This window comes from the organism of the source record quoted next, unplaced genomic scaffold, assembly GCF_019419815.1.
Source record: "Pyrus x bretschneideri cultivar Hongxiangsu unplaced genomic scaffold, Pyrus_bretschneideri_v1 Contig1, whole genome shotgun sequence".
Taxonomy (NCBI): domain Eukaryota; kingdom Viridiplantae; phylum Streptophyta; class Magnoliopsida; order Rosales; family Rosaceae; genus Pyrus; species Pyrus x bretschneideri.
The window spans coordinates 10,667,958-10,687,692 of NW_025999390.1; the positions used below are offsets into that span (position 1 = coordinate 10,667,958).

Here is a 19,735-nt window from a genome sequence, read left to right on the forward strand (position 1 = left end):
TACATAAATTAGGGCTGGTTTCTATAATAATTTCGTTTTGTTTATTTAGTTATTTGTTGTGATTGGGATACAAAATAGGGAGCTATATATACTTACAGGGAAAATGACAAACAAAAGAAGAGTGGAGGAAGGATTTGGGTGAGATATAGAACAATAGAAGAAATGTGTGAGTGGAAGGTATAAAAAACGAAAAATCTAAAATCAAAACTATTTTAAGTTTGCACTTTCAAGTTTTTTTATGTCATTTCGTTCTTCTTTATTCTTCTCCTCCTTCCTATCAATCATTTTTCGCATATATTTTTTCCATGTCTCAAAAACCAAAAATATAAATTAAAAATAAAAAAAAAACGAAATAGTTATCAAACAGACCGTTAATTTTCAAAAAAAAAAAAAAAAAAAAAAAAGATTAATCATGATACATACAAGGAGAACATGCCAAAAATTAGGGTAATCAACAAGCACAGAGAAACATATAAAGCCTAATAAAGGTATGTATAGAATCATTCCAAAGCTGGCTAATCAGATTTTTTTTTTATATTAGAAATGATACTACTAATCTAAACTACAATAAGGGAAGAGAGAATTGAACTCATCATGAAGTGGTGGATTGAATATAAAGGCCTTATATAGGCTTATACATCAAGACAATCCACCACTTACGACTAATCAGAACTTTAATTAACTTATTTATAATGATTTATTCGAGTGGGGAAGACAAGAGAAAAATTAATAAACAAACAAACTGAATAACCAAGAAATTAATCAATTACGTGATCAAGAAGAACAGAAATTGATAGTGATCTATTATTCTCAATTTGGCACATAAATATCCAAACCCTTTATGCAGTTGATGGCTAAAAACAATTGGACACTAATGGGTTACAATTATTACACTTGACCCTTTTAATGACTACATAATTAAATATATTATCTTTCCCACTTAACCCTTTTAATGACTACATAATTAAATATATTATCTTTCACATTACCTCTGTGTGTGTATAGAGAGATTATTTAGATAGGTATATATAGGCTTATTCTATTAACACCCTATATATTGTTGATTAGACCCTACATATTTAATACATCCTATATTTGCTTTTTTAATTAAAAATTATCTTAATACACACCACATACTTTCTCATAATACACTTACACCCCACATTCTCATACACCTAATATTTTCCACATACATCCCATATTTTCTATACATCCCATATTCTTCAAATCATATAATACTCATTTTCAATTTTATAAATTAAATTGACTTAGGATTAAAACCCTAACATTCTCTAAAAAGAGAATTCTACAATTTGGTCTGTTGAGCTTGAATTTCATTGGGTCATCACAGTTAATCTCCTTTTCTTTGTCTCTTTAAGCCTTTTGCTAACAAAAAAGGATTTCTACTAAAAAATGGCAACTAGGAGGAACCTAACAGATCAAAAGTAAAGCCCAAAAGATGAATAAGAATGGAAAAGGCGTTGTTGGGTTGGCCTCCTATGAAATTGGGTAGTATGGAAAGCAAAAACAGACTTAAATAATTACCGATGTCATTGAATAATTAAGACAATGACAAATATGAAATTTTACCTCATGTGAAAATTCCAAAATATTGATATCGTGTTCCATTCGTTAAATTTTTTCTCAATCAACGTGTTTATAGTTTCAATAGTTAGAGTTTTATTCAACAATGGAGTGGAGGGTGAGAGGGGTCTTGGTAGTTGAAGAAAATAAATAATACGTTAAAAGTAATTTGAGGTGTATTTAGAAATTTCTTATTTTCTTTAAACCTCATAAGGTCGAAATTGTCATTGTATAGTAGGTTACATAAACCACTTAATATTAAATTTCAATGTGGGATGCATTCAACATTATGTGGGGTGCGAATAAAAAAAGTCTATATATAACACTATACTTTCTTAATTTTACCAAACAAGCACAAGTAGCTAGTAATTAAATAAGAGTAGTACTACTACAAATAAATTTTTTCCTCCCCTTGATGAATTCCAAATGATAAATCAGGACTTAGGCAATTTCTGGTAAGCAGCTCTTCTATCATCTGCAACGCAATTTTCTCTTCTTTATCAATCTCTGCCATGAGTTCGGGCGCCCTCTCTGATGATGTTGCAATCGAAACCGACTGATCTGAATTCGACATTAGCTGTGATGGTACAACACTCTGATCATCAGCATTATTAGTATCAACATTACTATTATTCTTCTTCTTGCCAAGCTGAATAGTCATGACCCAATTGGAGTTATCAGAGCGTTGACCTGCCCGCTTTTGCCACACTCCAATGTGAGAGCTCTCATTGTCGAGCCTCAAGCAGGTCATGGATGGGGATGGTATCTTGCTGCATTTCCTTAGCTTGGCATGCAAGATTTCCGACAAACCCTTCGGTCCGGATAGTGAATCCAAGTCACCACTACTAGTTTTTGGGTGATCGAATGATCCTACTGTGGCACGAGTACTCTTACTCTGAGTTGTAATAGATGTTGGGAAATTGGTCTTGGCATTTCGTCCGCTCATCAAAACGGCAGCTTCATCGTATGCTCGGGCTGCTTCTTCAGCTGTCCCAAATGTGCCTAGCCACACCCTTCTCTTCCTGCAGTAGTCTCCATAATCACACGCGTATGTACGTATTATATGTAGATGATATATACATATATATATGCATGCATGTATGTATGTATGTTGGTGAGGGTTGAGAAGAAATAACCAAATGGTATATATATGTTGGTGAGGGTTGCTTACAGTATTGGGTGGCGGATTTCTGAGACCCAAGAGCCCCAGTGACGCTGCCTGACGCCTCTGTACTTCTTTGATTGCACCATTTTGTTTGTTTATCGAACTTTGAGAGAGAGAGAGAGAGAGAGAGAGAGAGAGGAATGAAAGGGCGATTGAGAGGTGAGAGAAGTTCAGAAAATTTGAGCTTGCATACGATGATAGATATAGGTAGAAATAAAAAGAGTAGGAGGAGAGGCTATATGCAATGGTGTCGGCGAACTAAGCCCAGTATATATGTACGTTCTGCAGTGCTTTCTGTAATTAATTTGTCAACTACAACCTCCATAATACAGTAGCCTCTCATAAATACTCAGTTCCCTCCTCACTTGTCCACCGGCTGCTCTCTCTCTCTCTCTCTCTCTCAAGACTAAAGCGACTTGCACATTGACATATTTTTCTTTACATGTAGTGAGTATACATGAATTATTTTGATGTTGTTTTTGTATGTTTATTAAAATTTGAGTATCGGAAATGTCCACTAATAAAATAAAAATATGTAATGCAATGGCTCAATATTTGGAATCAAATCAACTAGCTCGCACACATTTTCTTTCTTTTTCTTTCCTGATTCACGATTTTTCTCAATTCAACTAAGTAAATGCCAATAATTCGTTTAAGTACAGTTTCTTAGGGCATTTTCAACAAATAATTGCATGAATGAATAATATGTAAACAGTAGTCATAAAATATCTAAATATATATTGTCCAAATTCCATGTTCATAATTAATATCATGTCTCTCTAGCTAAGTTGCTATTTTATTGTAACTTTTCCGTCACTTGATATATATACTACTGGTACATATTATTTAGACTCTGACTTTGACACTGCGTAGACTTGGGGCTTATTGTAATATCTTCCTCCACTATTAATTTCATATAAAGATTTTAACTAGAGAAATTATATTCACACACTCTAAATTACTTCTCTCACACTTTTTAATTTTTTAATATTTTCTACACACCACTAACATTTGATAGAAAAATATTAAAAAATTAAAAAAGTATGGGAGAAGTAATTTGGGATGTGTTAATATAATCTCCCTTTTAAATGAACTCCTTGAACCTCCTATTACATGAATGAACTACATAGAATATAGGGAAAACTTTTATTCACACTTACTTTTACCTTTCACACACTTTTGTTAATTTTTTATCAAAATTTTTCTTTAATTCATTTTATTCGATAAAAAAATTGATAAAATCATGTAAAAAACAAAAATATTTATATGAATAGCACTATCTAATAAATAAATATATACACAAACGCAACAAAAGATATTTATCTCCACGTTTGTTGACTGAGAAATGAAATTGAAGGACTGGACGTGAATAAATATTCGGAAACACATCGACGCATCAGTGAACAGTCATGATGAACTTTCAACAATAAAAGGTCGATGGATGCATGCTTTGAAATGATGGGAAACAGATTTCAGATTAGGACTTAACATTCAGTCCATCTGCCATATCTGCATATCGAATAAAAATCGATGTCGATGCTATATTAACTAACTTGTACCCTCTCGGCCAGTCTGCTTCCGTATGTATTGTAGCTAGTTAGTTATACTGATGAGTCTCGGATTTTCGTCTTTGAAACTGACAGCTAATTAAATCCAGGCGACAACTGCAGGCAGTGAACAGTCTGCAGTCTGCAGTGTCTGGATAACTAATTGTATTGTTGTACGTAGTACAATTACTATAGTTGTACTGACCAAAAAAAAAAAAAAAAAATTTACTACAATTGTGTGTCAGTTATAATGGAAAGTTTGGATTGATAAAAAAATTCAAAATAATTTCTAATCACATAATTTGCGATGGATATATAGATTATGAGAATTCTTAAAATTCTCACAAAGAGAATCCAGATGAAATCCAAATCTTCTTTTAATGGTTTACTTAATATTCTATTTTTTCTCGTCTAGAGATAATAGGGTTTACTCATATATTGTAGGGAAAAGATGAGAGGGCTCTTGTGGGGATCATGTTTACTGTATAAAATTCTCGTATTTTGGAACAAAATGAGGGAAGTAAAAAAAAAAAAATATATATATATATATATATATATAAGAAATTCTATATAGTAAATATATAGCTCCAACGATGATTCAATACCTATTTGGTACATTACAAAAAATACCTGCTACATAAAATTGGTACATGTATACAGTACACCACAATCATCTCCTAAAAAGGTATTTAAAAAGTCTCAACCGAATAACTGGCACTGTTCATGGGGAGTGTGGTACTGCAACCCTTGCCGACTGCCGAGCGCACAAGTTCAGTGCCCAGCAATAGAGGCCATACGCAAATAGTCCAAGACAACAGAGAGGATGGAACCGTACGGAATTGAGGTGGACGTAAGATAAAAAGAGGTTCACATACGGTGGAGATGTCAATTCCAAACGTCACATTAACTCATTAAATGGCCGATTAAAGTTCTTCACCCATTGGGTTAGGTTTCATATTTAAGATTTTGGAAGACGTAGGTGGCACAAACAGCGAAACACATGGATCTAATGCAAGACCACGAGTAATTGGGAAATAATAAAAAAAAAGTTAAATTAGTACATAAACAGATTGAAAATTAATGTATGATCGTGATAGATCTACAAATTGAAATGAAATCACACGATGAAGATCACTTTTTAACTCATCACTGCTAGTCCTTGGTTTCCTTGCATCTTTTGCTTACATATGTTCAGGTTCCACGATCAAACTAAGAAATGGTGGATGTCTAGAGGGTGAAGGGTAGTACTATAGAGATCCTCAATTCGGAACTCTTATTTGTAATTAAAAAATTAATAATATAAAAACGGCGGTTGCGTTTTGATTTTCTGTTACACACATGCAATATGGTACGTAATAATGTTTCAGCTTTTATTTTATGGAGAATTTTGATATGTGAACCAGGTATTATATATGATCATAATCGGTCTCACTCTACACACACACACACACACACACATACATACATACATGCATGAAGAAAGTTAACTTTTTACCATAAAATCAATTGATAGTATGAAAATTAGCCTAGCTACTTATAAGCACATATAAGGTCTTTTAGTTTTTCAATAAAGAATTCATGCTCTCGACACGCCCTTAACGTGTGCCAAATTTTCAAGCTCAATATATAGACAATTCAAATCGGGTGATACGGAACACTTGTTAGTGGGGAAATATTACAACTGTATTTGTACAAGGCCTTTGTACCACCTACGTGTTAACCACACATTCTAACTAACACTAGTGTTGACCACACATTCTAACTAACACTAACTACCAAAACTATTACAAAGTATCTCAACAAAAATCAAAACTAAGTTTTATCTTTTACAACTAAATTTTCCTTAATACATGTGGCCATCATGCTTCACACACGGGACAATCTGCTCTAAATTGTGAAGAAAGTTGAGGTTTCATTATAAAGTCATTGATAATATGAAAAGTAGCCCAAATATATAAGCATGCGAGGTCATTCTTTTCTAGATGTGACATACATACTTTCAACAATGTGTGCGCGCGTGCGCGCACGCGCGCACACACACACACACAAAGTGGCAGATCCACTAAGGTAACTACTGGTCCCAAGATCCTATGGAAGTTGGAAAAATGGTTGGGAAGGTACTCGGAGGACACTATGGCCGTCTGGTTTGTGACTCGAGGACGCCCACCAGTGTTCAATGAAATACCTAAATGGGTATCAGCATAATTCGGTAGCAATCCTCAATAGCTTGCCTGGGTTGTTATCAAGTTGTTTTCTTCTTCTTTATTTTAATGATCTGACCAAAATGACGTCGTCTTGAACTACGCCTTTAAAAAAAATCTAACACTACACATCCGAGCCTTCAAGGTTTTATTGACCCTCCATTCTTATTCCATGTTAGCATACACACTGTTAGTCAAGTTCCAACTTAAAAATAGTGTTTGTTAGTTACTAAACTAACTTATTTGTACTGATTCGTTGATTAAAGTGTTCTTTCTCTCAATGGGATTGATCCAAAACATGATAATGAGAATCATTTTCTTAGCTTTGTTTTCTCTCTCTGCTAGAGTTTAGATTCTATGGTTTTCTAAAGCTCTTCATAGAAATTTTCAACGTAAGCTTTCATGGTATAACCCCACTGCGCACCACCACCACCTGTCCCCGGCGCACCACGTCGTCCGAAATTTTAAAGGCTTTTACACTAAGATCCCAAGATATTGGAATTCGGGATCCCCACTGTATATACATATTGTTTTGTAACCTGAAAAATGAAATGGAAATAATTAGCTAAGTAGGTAGGATATATAACTGCGTGCTTCCTGAACGCATGCATTGATGGGACATGATCACGAGGCCTTATGAAGATGATGATGGTGAAACATATAACTTTCGAATATATTAGAGTGAACGTAAAAATAAAATTTGATAAAATTTTGATTTCAAACATACATAGAAGGAAATTCCATGTATTAAGACAATGTAACTAATGCACTATTTAATATCTGCATGTCTCTTGATTTCATTAAAGGCTGATTTTAGTGTCCAAAATCTATAGCCACCATGCAGCCACTAATACATGGTCAGAGTTCACTCTCGAAGGCAAAGTTTCTATAGTTGTATTCCGCACTGCGTACTAATCTGTGGCACAATGAACCGTATATATCGGTGTCCAAGTTGTCAAGTATGTTCTAAAAAACTAGGAGCCAATTTTCCCAAATGATAATCCCATTGATAATTAAAAATAAAATTTGCTTTTTCTTGTTTTTCAGAATAATTTATACATTAAGCGAGAAGTGTTTGAATGCAGTCACAAAGAAGTGAAACAGTTAATCACAAAGAAAGCTGAGAAGTGCTTTTTCTCGCTTAATGTATACTTAATAATTTATACATTAAGTGAGAAGCGCTTTTTCTTGTTTTTGCTTGTTCTATGTTGTAGCACACTCACAAAGAAGTGAAACAGTTAATCAGTCTATGTGGTAGCACTTTTTTTTTTTTTTTTTTTTGGGTAACATGAGGGAATGGATCACTTCAAAAACTAGTTTAAAGAGTTATTACAGATAATTCGAGTATGACTCTCATCATATCATCAAATAACCGAATTCTAATTCAATCAGAAGAATTCTCAAGATAATGGTAGCACTTTAACTTCACGAATGAGTAGTCGCATAGAACAACCGCATTCAAAACACTTCTCGTTTCAAGGGGACTATGTTTGTAGGATTGTTCATTGTTTGCCCCCAAAAGTTTGGTTATTATGAGAATGAATTCTGGCCCATTTCGTAGGAGACTGTTGTAGTAGAGTCGCGGAAGTGCCTGAATTGTTGGACTGGTTGCAGGCCCATATTCGAATCAATTGCTGGACCAGTTTCGTTAGATGAAAGCATTACGGCATATATTAAATATATAAATGAATTGTTATTGGCATTACAAAAATGACATTTTATACTCTAAATTTTATATAATGAATAAAAAAAATTACACTTATCAGAAATATAGAATGAAAATTTTGAAGTGTTAATAACAATTCCCATATATAAACTTTTTAATTTATTCAATTAGGATTTTGGAATATCCTGAAAATCTTCCCTATAGATGCTGAGGCATTGACGTGAGATTTCTGCTAAGATATCATAAAATATTTCTCAAGTTGACCAAAATTGGAGTAGTTGGGCTAAATTCCAATGACCAGAATGATATCAAACAAATGCTAATTAGTAAATAAATTAGTGATTTGAACATTAGCTTTATTCCATTTTTGGGTACTTTATATATTGTTTTTACTTTTTACCAGTCACCGTTATTATTATAAAAAATAAAATAAAAAAAAAGTCACTTTCACTACGATTTAGTAATATTATTCTTCATTTGTAAGTGTGTGATTTGAAGTTCGACATATTACATATACCAAATAATTTTTGATGACTTATTGTGTGGTTTATTTCCAATTTTTACCTAATAATGTAAATGTATCGCTGTAAAGAAAACCCAAAAAGAGAAAAGTTTGACTTGGGCTGTCATGGTTGGTAACAAACAATTTTGAGAAGTGGACAAAACAAAAGTTTTAAGGTTGTAGGAAGATGCCTTATATTAGCGAGATTGTCTCACTTTCTCAAATCTCTTCATAATCTCTTTGATTGAGTTTAGTATAGTAAGTTCTGAAATATTCCTGTAAGTCTTCTCGATCTCCGAAAGGAATAGATAACCGTGACTTGCCACTAGTTGTCTCTCTTTTAAAAAAAAATAAAAATTTAGTATAATAAGTTGTAATGGGAAAATAAACAATTGAGGATAGAAAAAAAAATAATAATGCAAACACAAAAACATAAATAAATAAAAGAAAAATTGGAACGAGCACCGGCTTTGAATTGCGTGGGTAAGCTCGTGACATACATGGGATGGGATCTCTAGGGAACCCAAAGGAGAATATGCCCAAGGCCCTCCTACTTCTTTCCATTATCCCGGTTTTCCTCTACTTGCTTGTAACTTTGACCTCATATCTTTTACAAATAGTTCAGATTATGACGTTTTATGAAGTGAAATTATATCACGTCATCATATAATGAAGCATGATTTTTTACATACAGGGAGTATAACAATGTCTTTTCCACAATCCTACAATGTTATATAGATTGTTTAACGCGTTTTTTTTCATAAAATCAAAACTATATACAAAACGAACTTTGACCAAATATCTTGTGTTAAATTAGATTTGTTAAGAAAGATGGGTCGACCAAAATCAATACGATAATCAAACAAACTTCTCATAAACAGGATCGTATCCTCTTTACTGAGTTAACAAACATCGTACCAAATTTTTCAAAGACCAAACTAAATTACGAGATAGAAAAATTCAAACTTGATTGGATAGAAAAGTCTAGAAATCATTTATACGTTACACTGATTTAAATTGAGTGAACTTATTCTATTAATGTTATTCATATCTTATTAGTCAGTATCTAATTTCTTGACAGGTCTATGTGTAACTATTTGCTTTTAACTGTATAATTCTTTCTTTTTCTTTTTTTATCGAAAACTATATGAGTTCAATACGCAACAACGGTTAAAAAATGTACATATAGTAGAATATACCATGGAGAATAAAAGGACAACAAAAATAAAAAAGAAAAGAAAAAGCGAAGCCTCTACCACAATTTTCAACTTCCATGACTTCGAAGCTATAAACTCAAGAGTCGGGACTCAGAAGTGAAGAATATCCCGGAGATAGATCCGAATCTCGTCCACGAAGCCGAAAATTTCAAGGATAAAAGTTCTCAGCATTTAATTTTGATGTACGAAATTGGACATGTCCACTGGGCTGTTTGTCGACTAGGACACGCTGGCAATGGCATGGCACGGATTTTACTCACTGGCTACCAGTCACGTGGATTTTTTTTACCAATTCAATCTTTGTCTTTGCTCAACGAGATAAGGCATATCTCTTGGAATTATACCATGCGTCATAAGTTAGCATAACAAGCCCCACCAAAACACCCAACCAAAAAGAAGGCCCTTCCATATCTAATCAAATGATTATTTTAATGCGATCGATTATTTATGTTATAACACGTGAATTATAAATATTCTTGTTATAAAAATGGTATGCACTTGTTTATTTTCTTTAAATATGCATTAATAATTGGTGCAAAAAAATTAGTCTCATTTGAATATGTTCAATCGCTTATTTTTATTATACGTGTATTAGTAACATCATCTGACTGAATACCACATTGAAAATTTTCTTTACTTTTATATATTTGGCTTGGGTGCTCGGGTCTTCCACAAATCGTCGACTCGGCTTACTTCTTTTTTTCTTCTTCTGTAGGGAAAAATCTTGGTGGCTATGTCACCTTCCTGATCAATGATTGGAGACCACTTGAGTGTTGAGATGATAGGTCCTTGATATTGCATCACAAATTATGAATTAATGGCATTTTGCTATATTTATGCTCACCAAAATGGGAATCTGTTTTAAATTAAATTATATTTGATAGGATTTCACTAATAAGATCTTAAATTTTGTGGAATTGTCTCTAAGAAAGTGAAAAAGAGGTCAAAATTGACACATAAAATGGTGCTTTATACGAGCTTCGTAGGGTGTAGATCAAAAGAAAGGTGATTAATTTTTAAGAAAACATATTTGTTGATCCATAAATTATGAGATGTTGGTTATATATGAACCAACGATTAACTAGCAGTTTTTCAGTACCACCTTGTTGGTACAGAAGGTTTGAAGTCTTATCAACTCCCAAATTGAGACCTTCTTCAGATCTTATTCTAGAGTCTAAAGACTCAACAATTCGAACCAGTCAATTTAAATATGTAATTTCTATTAATCATTTTACTTGCTCACCTCACACATAATATCTATCTTTAACGCTCATACATTTTCCTTAAACGATCTGAATTGCTTAATCTATGTATCGCGGGTTGTGAGGCCGGAGAGGCTCTAAATCCTCAACTCCCACCTACTGGGCCCCACACTCGGACTCGGATCACTCACTCCGGCTACACTCCTCGAGCCAGATAATAAATAAATAAATAATAAATCAGGCATCTATCTCGCATACTGTGAACTGAGAAAATGAAAAGGGCATAATACTCATTGAAAACTAAAGGATATTCCAACATTAGCCCTCCGAATATTCCCTCCTTACCGTTATATCCCCTCACTTTACCCTCCACTACCACCCTCCCATTTTCCCCATTTTCCCGAGAAAATTCCAATCCTTTTCTCTCTAACCAAAGAGAAAAATATTTTCAGATGAAGTTCGGTAAGAGCCTGAGCAACCAGATCGACGAGACCCTGCCGGAATGGCGGGACAAGTTCTTGTCCTACAAGGAGCTCAAGAAGCGGTTGAAGCTCATCGAACCCAAAGCTGGCGACCGCCCCGCCAAGCGCCCCAGAATTGACGCCTCCGCCGCCGATTTTAACGACGGCGGCAATAAGGAGGGCATTTCCGCGGCGGAGATCAATTTCATTCAGTTGTTGGAGGACGAGCTCGAGAAATTTAACTCCTTCTTCGTCGAGAAGGAGGAAGAGTACATTATTAGATTGAAGGTATTGTCTTCTAATTTAAATTTTTTCTCCAGTTGTTTGGTTCCTGAGAAAATTTTCAGCTTTCTTTTCTCCGGAACCAAACAGAGTCTTAGGCTAATTAAGTAACATGATTCTATATTTATCGCTGATTTTCTAAATTTTGAAGTTTAATTTGCTGGATTTATCTCTAAATTTGGAGCTCACTAGTTTATTTTCTTCATTTCGACTTTAATTTTCCAAAACGACACCTTTTGCTCGTTGTGTGCATTGCGCACACGGAATCTTTATTCCTCGTTGTTTTCGAGTGGCCGTTAGTCGTTATACTTTATGGCGCCTTGCCGTTACAACTTGTGAACCGCAAATATAATCATGCGTGTGAGAGGCTGCCACCTGTCACCTTCAACGGGTTCACACCTCACTTTGTATGGCTGAGGTGCTAGGCTGCGGTGTCTCCGTTAAGAAACACCGTCTGGTGCCGGAAATGAAATTAGTGCTAACTTGCGTCATTTTTCTTGGTGGGCAACTTACCTATGACGGTGGTCATGGGATACAACTGTGACAGTATCCCGAGCAAACTAAGCATTTTCACGCATCTAAACGTTTTCACATGTCAAAGGATAATTGGTTTGGGATTCGCAATAATCGCATCTCGTGGTGAGATCAAATCATTCACCTCTTTGTGGCCTAGTCAAATTTTGACTACAATAAAGTTAAGAAAAGTTAAGTTTATAAATACGTGTCAGTCAATGCACCCATGTTAGGTGCAGAACATTTGATTTCTCGTGGCATGAAAGTCCTTGTGTCGCGGTTCGTTGTTAATTACTACAATGCATTGTTGAAACTGCAAAAATTCTTATTTTTCGATCAGGAGATGAATGTGTTGTGTATGAATGCAGGAGATACAAGACAGAGTAGCGAAAGCAAAGCCTTACAGCGACGAGATTATTAAGATCCGCAAGGAGATTGTGGACTTCCATGGAGAGATGGTTTTGTTGGAGAATTACAGCGCCCTCAACTATACAGGTATTGTATTGTTGAGCTTTTGATTTGCTTTAGATACCGCAATCTTAAACTGATTAAAAGTATATGCTGCTCGTTGTTGCGTATGCTTAATTTATTGACATGAGAACCCTTTAACAAGCTATTCAATATCGAGGAATTTACGACTATAAGCCATATCGAACTTTGAAATGTTTTGTCAAGATTAGTAAAACATCCATCGAAAGATTATCTATATGCTTAGTTAACATTGATTGTTAATTATTATATGAGAACCTCATTGTTTAGCATTAAATCTTTGAGTTCTCAATGACGTTTGTCAGAAAGTAAAGATTTTCGTTTGGGTACTAATGATGAGTGTTTAGGTATCTTAAATTTGACAAGTTACATGACGAACAGCTAATCTAGGAATGTATTTTAAAGTTCTCAAAGACTTCTTGTTGAATACGGATTTTCATCGAAAGAAAATATGATACGCAGATGAATACTAGTTATATGTAACTTTACGGGACTGCTGCCTTAATTCTTCATGCGTTTAATTTCCAAATGGAATTCTATATTTTCCCAAGCGAAGAGACTGCTGTAGGGTTTGATGCCTTGTTAGAATCGATGTAGATGCTCCTCTAAATTAATTTTGGAGGTTCTGACCTGCATTCGATAGAAATATTTCTTGGTTTAACGAGCTCAATCTTAATTAACAGGATTGGTAAAGATACTGAAGAAGTACGATAAACGAACAGGTGCTCTTATGCGCTTGCCCTTTATCCAGAAGGTCTTGCAACAGCCTTTCTTCACCACCGACTTGCTCTACAAGCTCGTGAAGGAGTGTGAGATAACGCTTGACCAGCTCTTTTCCATGAACGTTGATCCCGTATCAACTGAAGGATCTTATGGGGATGACGGGCGCAATCCTTCAACTTCTGCCCCTACCAAGAGTGATGGTATTAGCAGAGTATCCAGAGAACTTTCAGAGATAGAGTATATGGAGAGCTTGTACATGAAAAGTACAATATCGGCATTGCGCGCGTTAAAGGAAATTAGGAGCGGAAGCTCAACGGTTAGCGTCTTCTCGTTGCCGCCGCTGCAAACAAGCGGATTGGAAGACGCATGGAAAAAAGCCCCTGTTCTGGAACAAGTTGCCAAGTAGCTAGATTGATAGGTTATGGAAATTAAATTTGGGGGACTAGTATGTTGCCCTTTTTATTTTTGTTTCTGTTAATTAATTTTTAAAATTTCAAATGCATCTGCTATGCATGCTTTTTTATATACCAACACAGATGTAAAGTGCAAAATGTTAGCTGGACTGAGTTCAGACTGTTCAGTAGTATAATTAAGTTCTGTAAAATAAACTATTTGGCTTAATAGAAGTATAATGTTCCCCAACCCACAAAATCTTTAGATATTTGGTTTCAGTATCTATACGTGACATATCAATTTTGTCGTTCGTTTATATTGTACGTATGGATGACTAAACAGTGCGATTGTCAAACAAAAAATATTTCTCGTTCAAACCTCAAGATTCATTCGCTCGTGGTGTTTTCCTAGTATTTGCCTATTATCGACTTATTGTTTTTATTTCAGATCACGTAATGATTAGTTCATTATCGACTTTTTTTAGGAAACTGTTATTAGTATCGAAAAAGGTTATCGTGTATTCATTTTGTTTATATAAAAAAGGAAATGCATGATGTACTATTTAGAGTGTTAATAACAACTCTTTTAAACTCTTTTTAGTTTTTTTTTTTGGACAACTGGAATTGCATTACCTGGGCAAAGCCAAAGAGTATAAATGAAAGCCCACAGAGGGACTAACAAAGGAGAACCATACTGAGTTCTTACAAACAAAAGTAGTGTAAGGTTGATACGGGGAGAAGGATGTTGCACCTAGTGCAGAGCGTCTCACCACCTACACCACTTAAAACCTTGGCTCGAAAGAGGGCAAGGCAGACCATCCTTGTTTAGAACGTGCACCAATAAAGATGGGAGCCTATCGGCCCAAAACTGATCTCTCATCTCCGGAGGTTTGAAAGACACCAACTGATCTGCCACCATATTAGCATTATTCATCAAACTTTCTATCCAAAAAGAGTAAATGGGATCTCCAATTTGAGGATGAAAAGAGAAAAGGGACTCGAAGAAATAACTCCATCAAAAAGGGGAAAAACGCGTGGACGAATAAAGGTTGAGAATCAAAGCGCCTATCCCATTATATCCATTTCACATTTGAATACAACCTGCATGATGCATATGTATAGTGAAATCCACTCCAAATCTCACTATTTCACTACGAGGAGAATATTTATGTATGGCAGCCTGATCAATAGTTGGTTGAGCCCTCTTCACAACAGGTGAACCGTGTGAATCGAATGATGTACTTATGTGGAGTCGGATGGTATATAAATATTGTGAAGTTTGTTATTTTGTGAGTGTAACCATCCAGGTGGTCAGACTGTCATACCCAAGTTTCTCTCCTAATAAGTTCAGTGTGAGGTCGAGTAGGACCAAAATACAAGAAGTATCCTACTTCCCCCTAAAGTTTAAATATATATGGGGCCCCACACGTTCCACTAATAAAAGATGTTTCAAGCAAATCCAATGAAACAAGGCAAGCAAATCCATTTATAAACAAGAGTAGTGGTACATGTTTTGGTAGTGAAAGAGTGAACTAGCAATATAGATTTAAATTTCTAAAACCCAATTGGGTTTGCGTTTTCTTGTGCATAGCAGATATGAAGGTGGTGTCGGTTTTGCTTATCATTCTGGTAATGGTTTTGCCTGCAAAAGGTCAACTGAAAGCTGGATTCTACTCTTCCTCATGTCCAAAAGCAGAGGCCATGGTGAGATCCACAGTTGAATCATACTACAACAAGGATCCCACCTTTGCTGCAGGCTTGCTCAGGCTTCACTTCCACGACTGCTTTGTTGAGGTTTTTGCTCGCGTTTTTATTTTTATTTTTTATGTTAGCATATTGCTGTAGCCGACCGACCTAACCCATATATGCGTCTTCGTTAATTTTGGTAACATGAGTCATTTTGTGTTCATGATCTGCAGGGTTGTGACGGTTCAGTTTTGATCAAGGGCGCTTCATCGGAGAGGAATGCCTTGCCAAATCTAGGGTTGAAAGGATTCGAAGTGATTGATGATGCAAAAGCTCAAGTAGAGGCCTTGTGTCCTGGAGTTGTCTCGTGTGCTGATATTCTTGCATTGGCTGCTCGAGATTCTGTTGACTTAGTAATTGACTAGCCTCTCATCACGCATACTCAACATTTGCTTAACATTATATAAAGGCTTTTTCACCACCTGATGTTTAGCGGTTTCTAATTATTTTTTTCTTGGTCTATTCATTTCAGAGCGACGGTCCAAGTTGGTCAGTGCCTACCGGAAGAAGGGATGGCAGGGTCTCTTTGTCATCTCAAGCCTCAAACCTACCGTCTCCTCTTGATTCAGTTGCCGTGCAAAGGCAAAAATTTGCTGCTAAAGGCCTCGACGATCATGATCTCGTAACCCTAGTTGGTAATCAAACTCTGTCTGATACGTTTTGTTATTAATATGTTACTGATAATGAAATCACCATGTCAACAACAGTCATGTAACATAATAAAGAACGGACGTCATGTCCAGAAAAAAAAAAAAAAAAAAAAAAAAAAAAAAAAAGGAAAAACCTGACAGTTTCAAAGCTCGTATGTTAATGGGGAATTGCGTGCAGGGGGACATACCATTGGCGAAACGCACTGCCAGTTCATCCGATACCGGCTCTACAATTTCACGGCCACAGGAAACTCCGACCCGACCATAAACCAAGCATTCCTAGAACAACTCCAAGCTCTGTGCCCGATGAACGGCGACGGAACGAAGCCGGTGGCATTGGACAGAGGAAGCCAGACCAAGTTTGATGTGAGCTTCTTCAAGAATGTGAAGGATGGAAATGCAGTTTTGGAGTCGGATCAAAGGCTTTGGGGTGATGACGCAACGCGTAAGATAATGCAAAACTATGCTGGCAACATTAGGGGATTGCTAGGGTTTAGATTTGACTTTGAATTCCCAAAAGCTATGATTAAAATGGGTAGCATTGAGGTGAAAATTGGTACACAAGGTGAGATTAGGAAAGTGTGCTCAAAATTTAATTAATCCATCCAGAAAGGTGACACGTATAATAATGTAAAATAAAAATAAAATTTTTTGTGTGGGAAATATTCTGAGTGTGATGTTGACATTAATAAGCGTTGATATTACTTATTAACATATTTGTTATACTATGTATAGATTGATATTATGTAGTAGTGTGATAAATTTACTGAAATCAACTTTGATAACTCTTCTTTCTTAAAAAAGGTCTTTTGTCCGATATAGTTTAGGCAGTGGTTCAGACTTCAAAGCTGTGCGCTCATCTCTTTGCACTCGAGTTTGAATAGCTCTCGTAGTTATGATTAAAGTGGTTTAAAAATTAGTTTGTGAAAAGACAAAAGAAAAAGGAAAGTAATGGTTGGGCCTTTTTTTTCTTTTGCGCGCAATAACATTCATATAACTTTTAACTATTCTAGGGCCCATATACAACAGAGCCCAGAACTTCTGAAAGTAATAATAAATAAAAGTTAAAAAAGGAACGACGCCTGAGAGATTCGAACTCTCGCGGGGAAACCCCATGTACTTAGCAGGCACACGCCTTAACCACTCGGCCAAAGCGTCTTTGTTGTCTACTGGTCTTCCACTTGAATAAATAATACTTTTATGTTCTCTAAAAGAAGGACATTTCAATGAAGTAGGGCACATTTGGAAGTGCTGTTAAAATGATTGAAAGTGCTTTTGGTGTAATTTATTTTGGGTTCCAAAAGCACCTTAAGTACTTTGTGGAAGAAGCAACATATATTTGCTTCTTGTAGGGATCATTTAAAGTGATTTTCCAAGATTCACTTGGATTTTTACTAAAGAGTGGTTTTTTGGTTGAACCAAAAACGTTTTCAATCATTTCAAAAGTACTTCCAATTGAGTATAATTAGTTATTGTACTTACTAAGTATATGTATAACTTCAAGATGAAGTAAATCGTAATCAAGGAATTTTAAGTCCAGTTGAAATTTTCATATCCAACTTGCACTCGTAAGTTCCTTTCCTATTAAGAATGGGGATACTTGAAACTGAATAAATAAGAGAATGATTAAAATTGCTTCTTGAAGAGTTAAAAACACTTATTGACAACCAAAAGTGTTTTCGACTACGTTCGACACAAAATTTTTGAAATACTTTAGACTCTTTAGGGAATTTTCTAGAAACGTACATGTCAAAAACTATGTTTATAAACAAAAGTGTTTTCTTGTCAACAGGATGTTAAAACCCTCTCAAATAATTATCTGTTGCGTAACTTTATTTGGTACCCACCTAGAAAGCAAATTGTTGCTCGCTCAGATGAAGATGTGCAAAATCGCTTTACTGCTGGTTTGAGTCTCTACGCTGCCTTCTACGATTTTGATGGTGTTTTGTCTTCTTGCTTTGTTGGCACTAGAAGTTTTCTCTTGTTGGTCGTCGAATGGTGGATATGGTTGCTGGTTCTGGCTACTTATTTCTTTTGTTGAGTTTATCAGAACCAACTTTGTGTTTTCTTGTGCAGCTTTGTTGTTGTGAAATTTGGATTATATTTGTTCTTCTTTTGAGACTTTTTTCACATTTGTGGTTTTGTTTTATGACCCTTGTCTTTTGTTGGTGCTAACCGTATATCGGCTAATACAAATAGCAAATTGATGATATACATAGTAGTTGTGGCGATGATGACTTATGTCAACAGACAGAATCCAATTGAGCTATAAAGTGCTTTGCTTGTACTTCTTTGTCAACTCAGCCCACTACCCGCTTTTATTTAAATTTATCTCTTTTACATTTTCTTCTATCAATAAAGCTTATACTTGACAATTTTAAAAAAAAAAAAAAAAAAAAAAAACCTAAACCAACGCGGCGTGTCATGTCCTTTTTGTAGAAAAGAACATGGAAGTGAGTCAAAAGACCGTTCCCCAGTTGTCCACAGCACAGCAGTCCCTTAAGCCACATTCATCTCCCAGCCTAATTTGGTCATCTCCCAACTTCAGCCCGTTTGAGCTTCATCCACATCATCATTTTAATTTCCATGTCAGCGTATTACATAGTTTATAAATAAAATAAAGTTTTTGTATTCCTAAAATGGAATGAGAATCCTCTAATCATGTCAGTTCATCGTATATCTTGTAGTTATAAATCATTGTAATTTTTTTTTATTTAAAGTTGAATATAAATAGTACCTGACGAAAACTTGGGTGCATAATGTACGATAAATGGACATGATTGGAGGATCCCCGAAATCCTCACAAATAGGATCCGGAGAAGATCCTCATCTTCTAAAATGCCCCTTTCCTTGTTCTCTTAAATTTGAGATTTAATTTTTAAGTTCCTTACCAATAGATTTTATTAGATTAGTTACTAACGAAGTTTGAACTTACACCGTCATGGCTCAATATTTTTCCACCACTGTAGTAAAATGTCACTTGCAATAATTAATTTCAAATATCAATCTTTGGTATTATTATCTAAAATAAATGTAGTTGATAAAGCTACCAAAACAATCGAGTCATTTTGTTTATTCTCCTTTTTTTTCTTTCTAAAAGGGATCCCATTAATATAATAATTAATTGTGTGAATTTCTCCTAATGATTGATTTTTGAAGTTCATCCTTGATGGTTGGTAATAATAAGATATGAAAATTGTGTTTATTTGCATTGCTTAGGAAATATGATACGACGTACGTTTAATGGTATACCATCAAGGTTATATAAGTTTATTCGATCTAGAGAGATAACTATATAAGGGTACGTTTGCTTTTGTAGTAGAAACATTTATTAGGTACGTTTTAATTGATTGGTACGATATCTTTAATATTGGTACGTTTGATTGGTATATTAT

The 19,735-nt window shown here is 35.1% G+C and overlaps 3 protein-coding genes and 2 non-coding genes across 5 annotated transcripts; 2 read left to right on the forward strand and 3 right to left on the reverse strand.

Moving 5' to 3' along the window:
• Positions 1-1,262: 1,262 nt before the first annotated feature.
• On the reverse strand, positions 1,263-1,356 carry LOC125480247. The gene has a single exon (XR_007260632.1). It is a non-coding gene; the product is annotated as a small nucleolar RNA Z107/R87 (small nucleolar RNA).
• A 440-nt stretch (positions 1,357-1,796) lies between these two features.
• Positions 1,797-3,086, reverse strand: LOC103939693 (ethylene-responsive transcription factor WIN1-like). Its single transcript, XM_009349806.2, has 2 exons — positions 2,756-3,086; positions 1,797-2,606 (listed from the first exon to the last, which is right to left on the reverse strand). Exons 1-2 carry the CDS (start codon positions 2,833-2,835, stop codon positions 1,973-1,975), a joined length of 714 nt encoding a protein of 237 aa, XP_009348081.1. The 5' UTR covers positions 2,836-3,086; the 3' UTR covers positions 1,797-1,972.
• An 8,450-nt stretch (positions 3,087-11,536) lies between these two features.
• LOC103958319 (SPX domain-containing protein 1) lies at positions 11,537-14,194 on the forward strand. The gene is made up of 3 exons (XM_009370573.3): positions 11,537-11,833; positions 12,709-12,835; positions 13,513-14,194. Exons 1-3 carry the CDS (start codon positions 11,537-11,539, stop codon positions 13,956-13,958), a joined length of 870 nt encoding a protein of 289 aa, XP_009368848.2. The 3' UTR covers positions 13,959-14,194.
• Positions 14,195-15,426: 1,232 nt separating this feature from the next.
• LOC103958318 (peroxidase 25) lies at positions 15,427-17,072 on the forward strand. The gene is made up of 4 exons (XM_009370572.3): positions 15,427-15,738; positions 15,864-16,043; positions 16,163-16,325; positions 16,519-17,072. The coding sequence occupies exons 1-4, from the start codon at positions 15,541-15,543 to the stop codon at positions 16,938-16,940; spliced, it is 963 nt and encodes a 320-aa protein (XP_009368847.2). The 5' UTR covers positions 15,427-15,540; the 3' UTR covers positions 16,941-17,072.
• A 344-nt stretch (positions 17,073-17,416) lies between these two features.
• Positions 17,417-17,498, reverse strand: TRNAS-GCU. The gene has a single exon. It is a non-coding gene; the product is annotated as a tRNA-Ser (tRNA).
• Between the last annotated feature and the right edge of the window lie 2,237 nt (positions 17,499-19,735).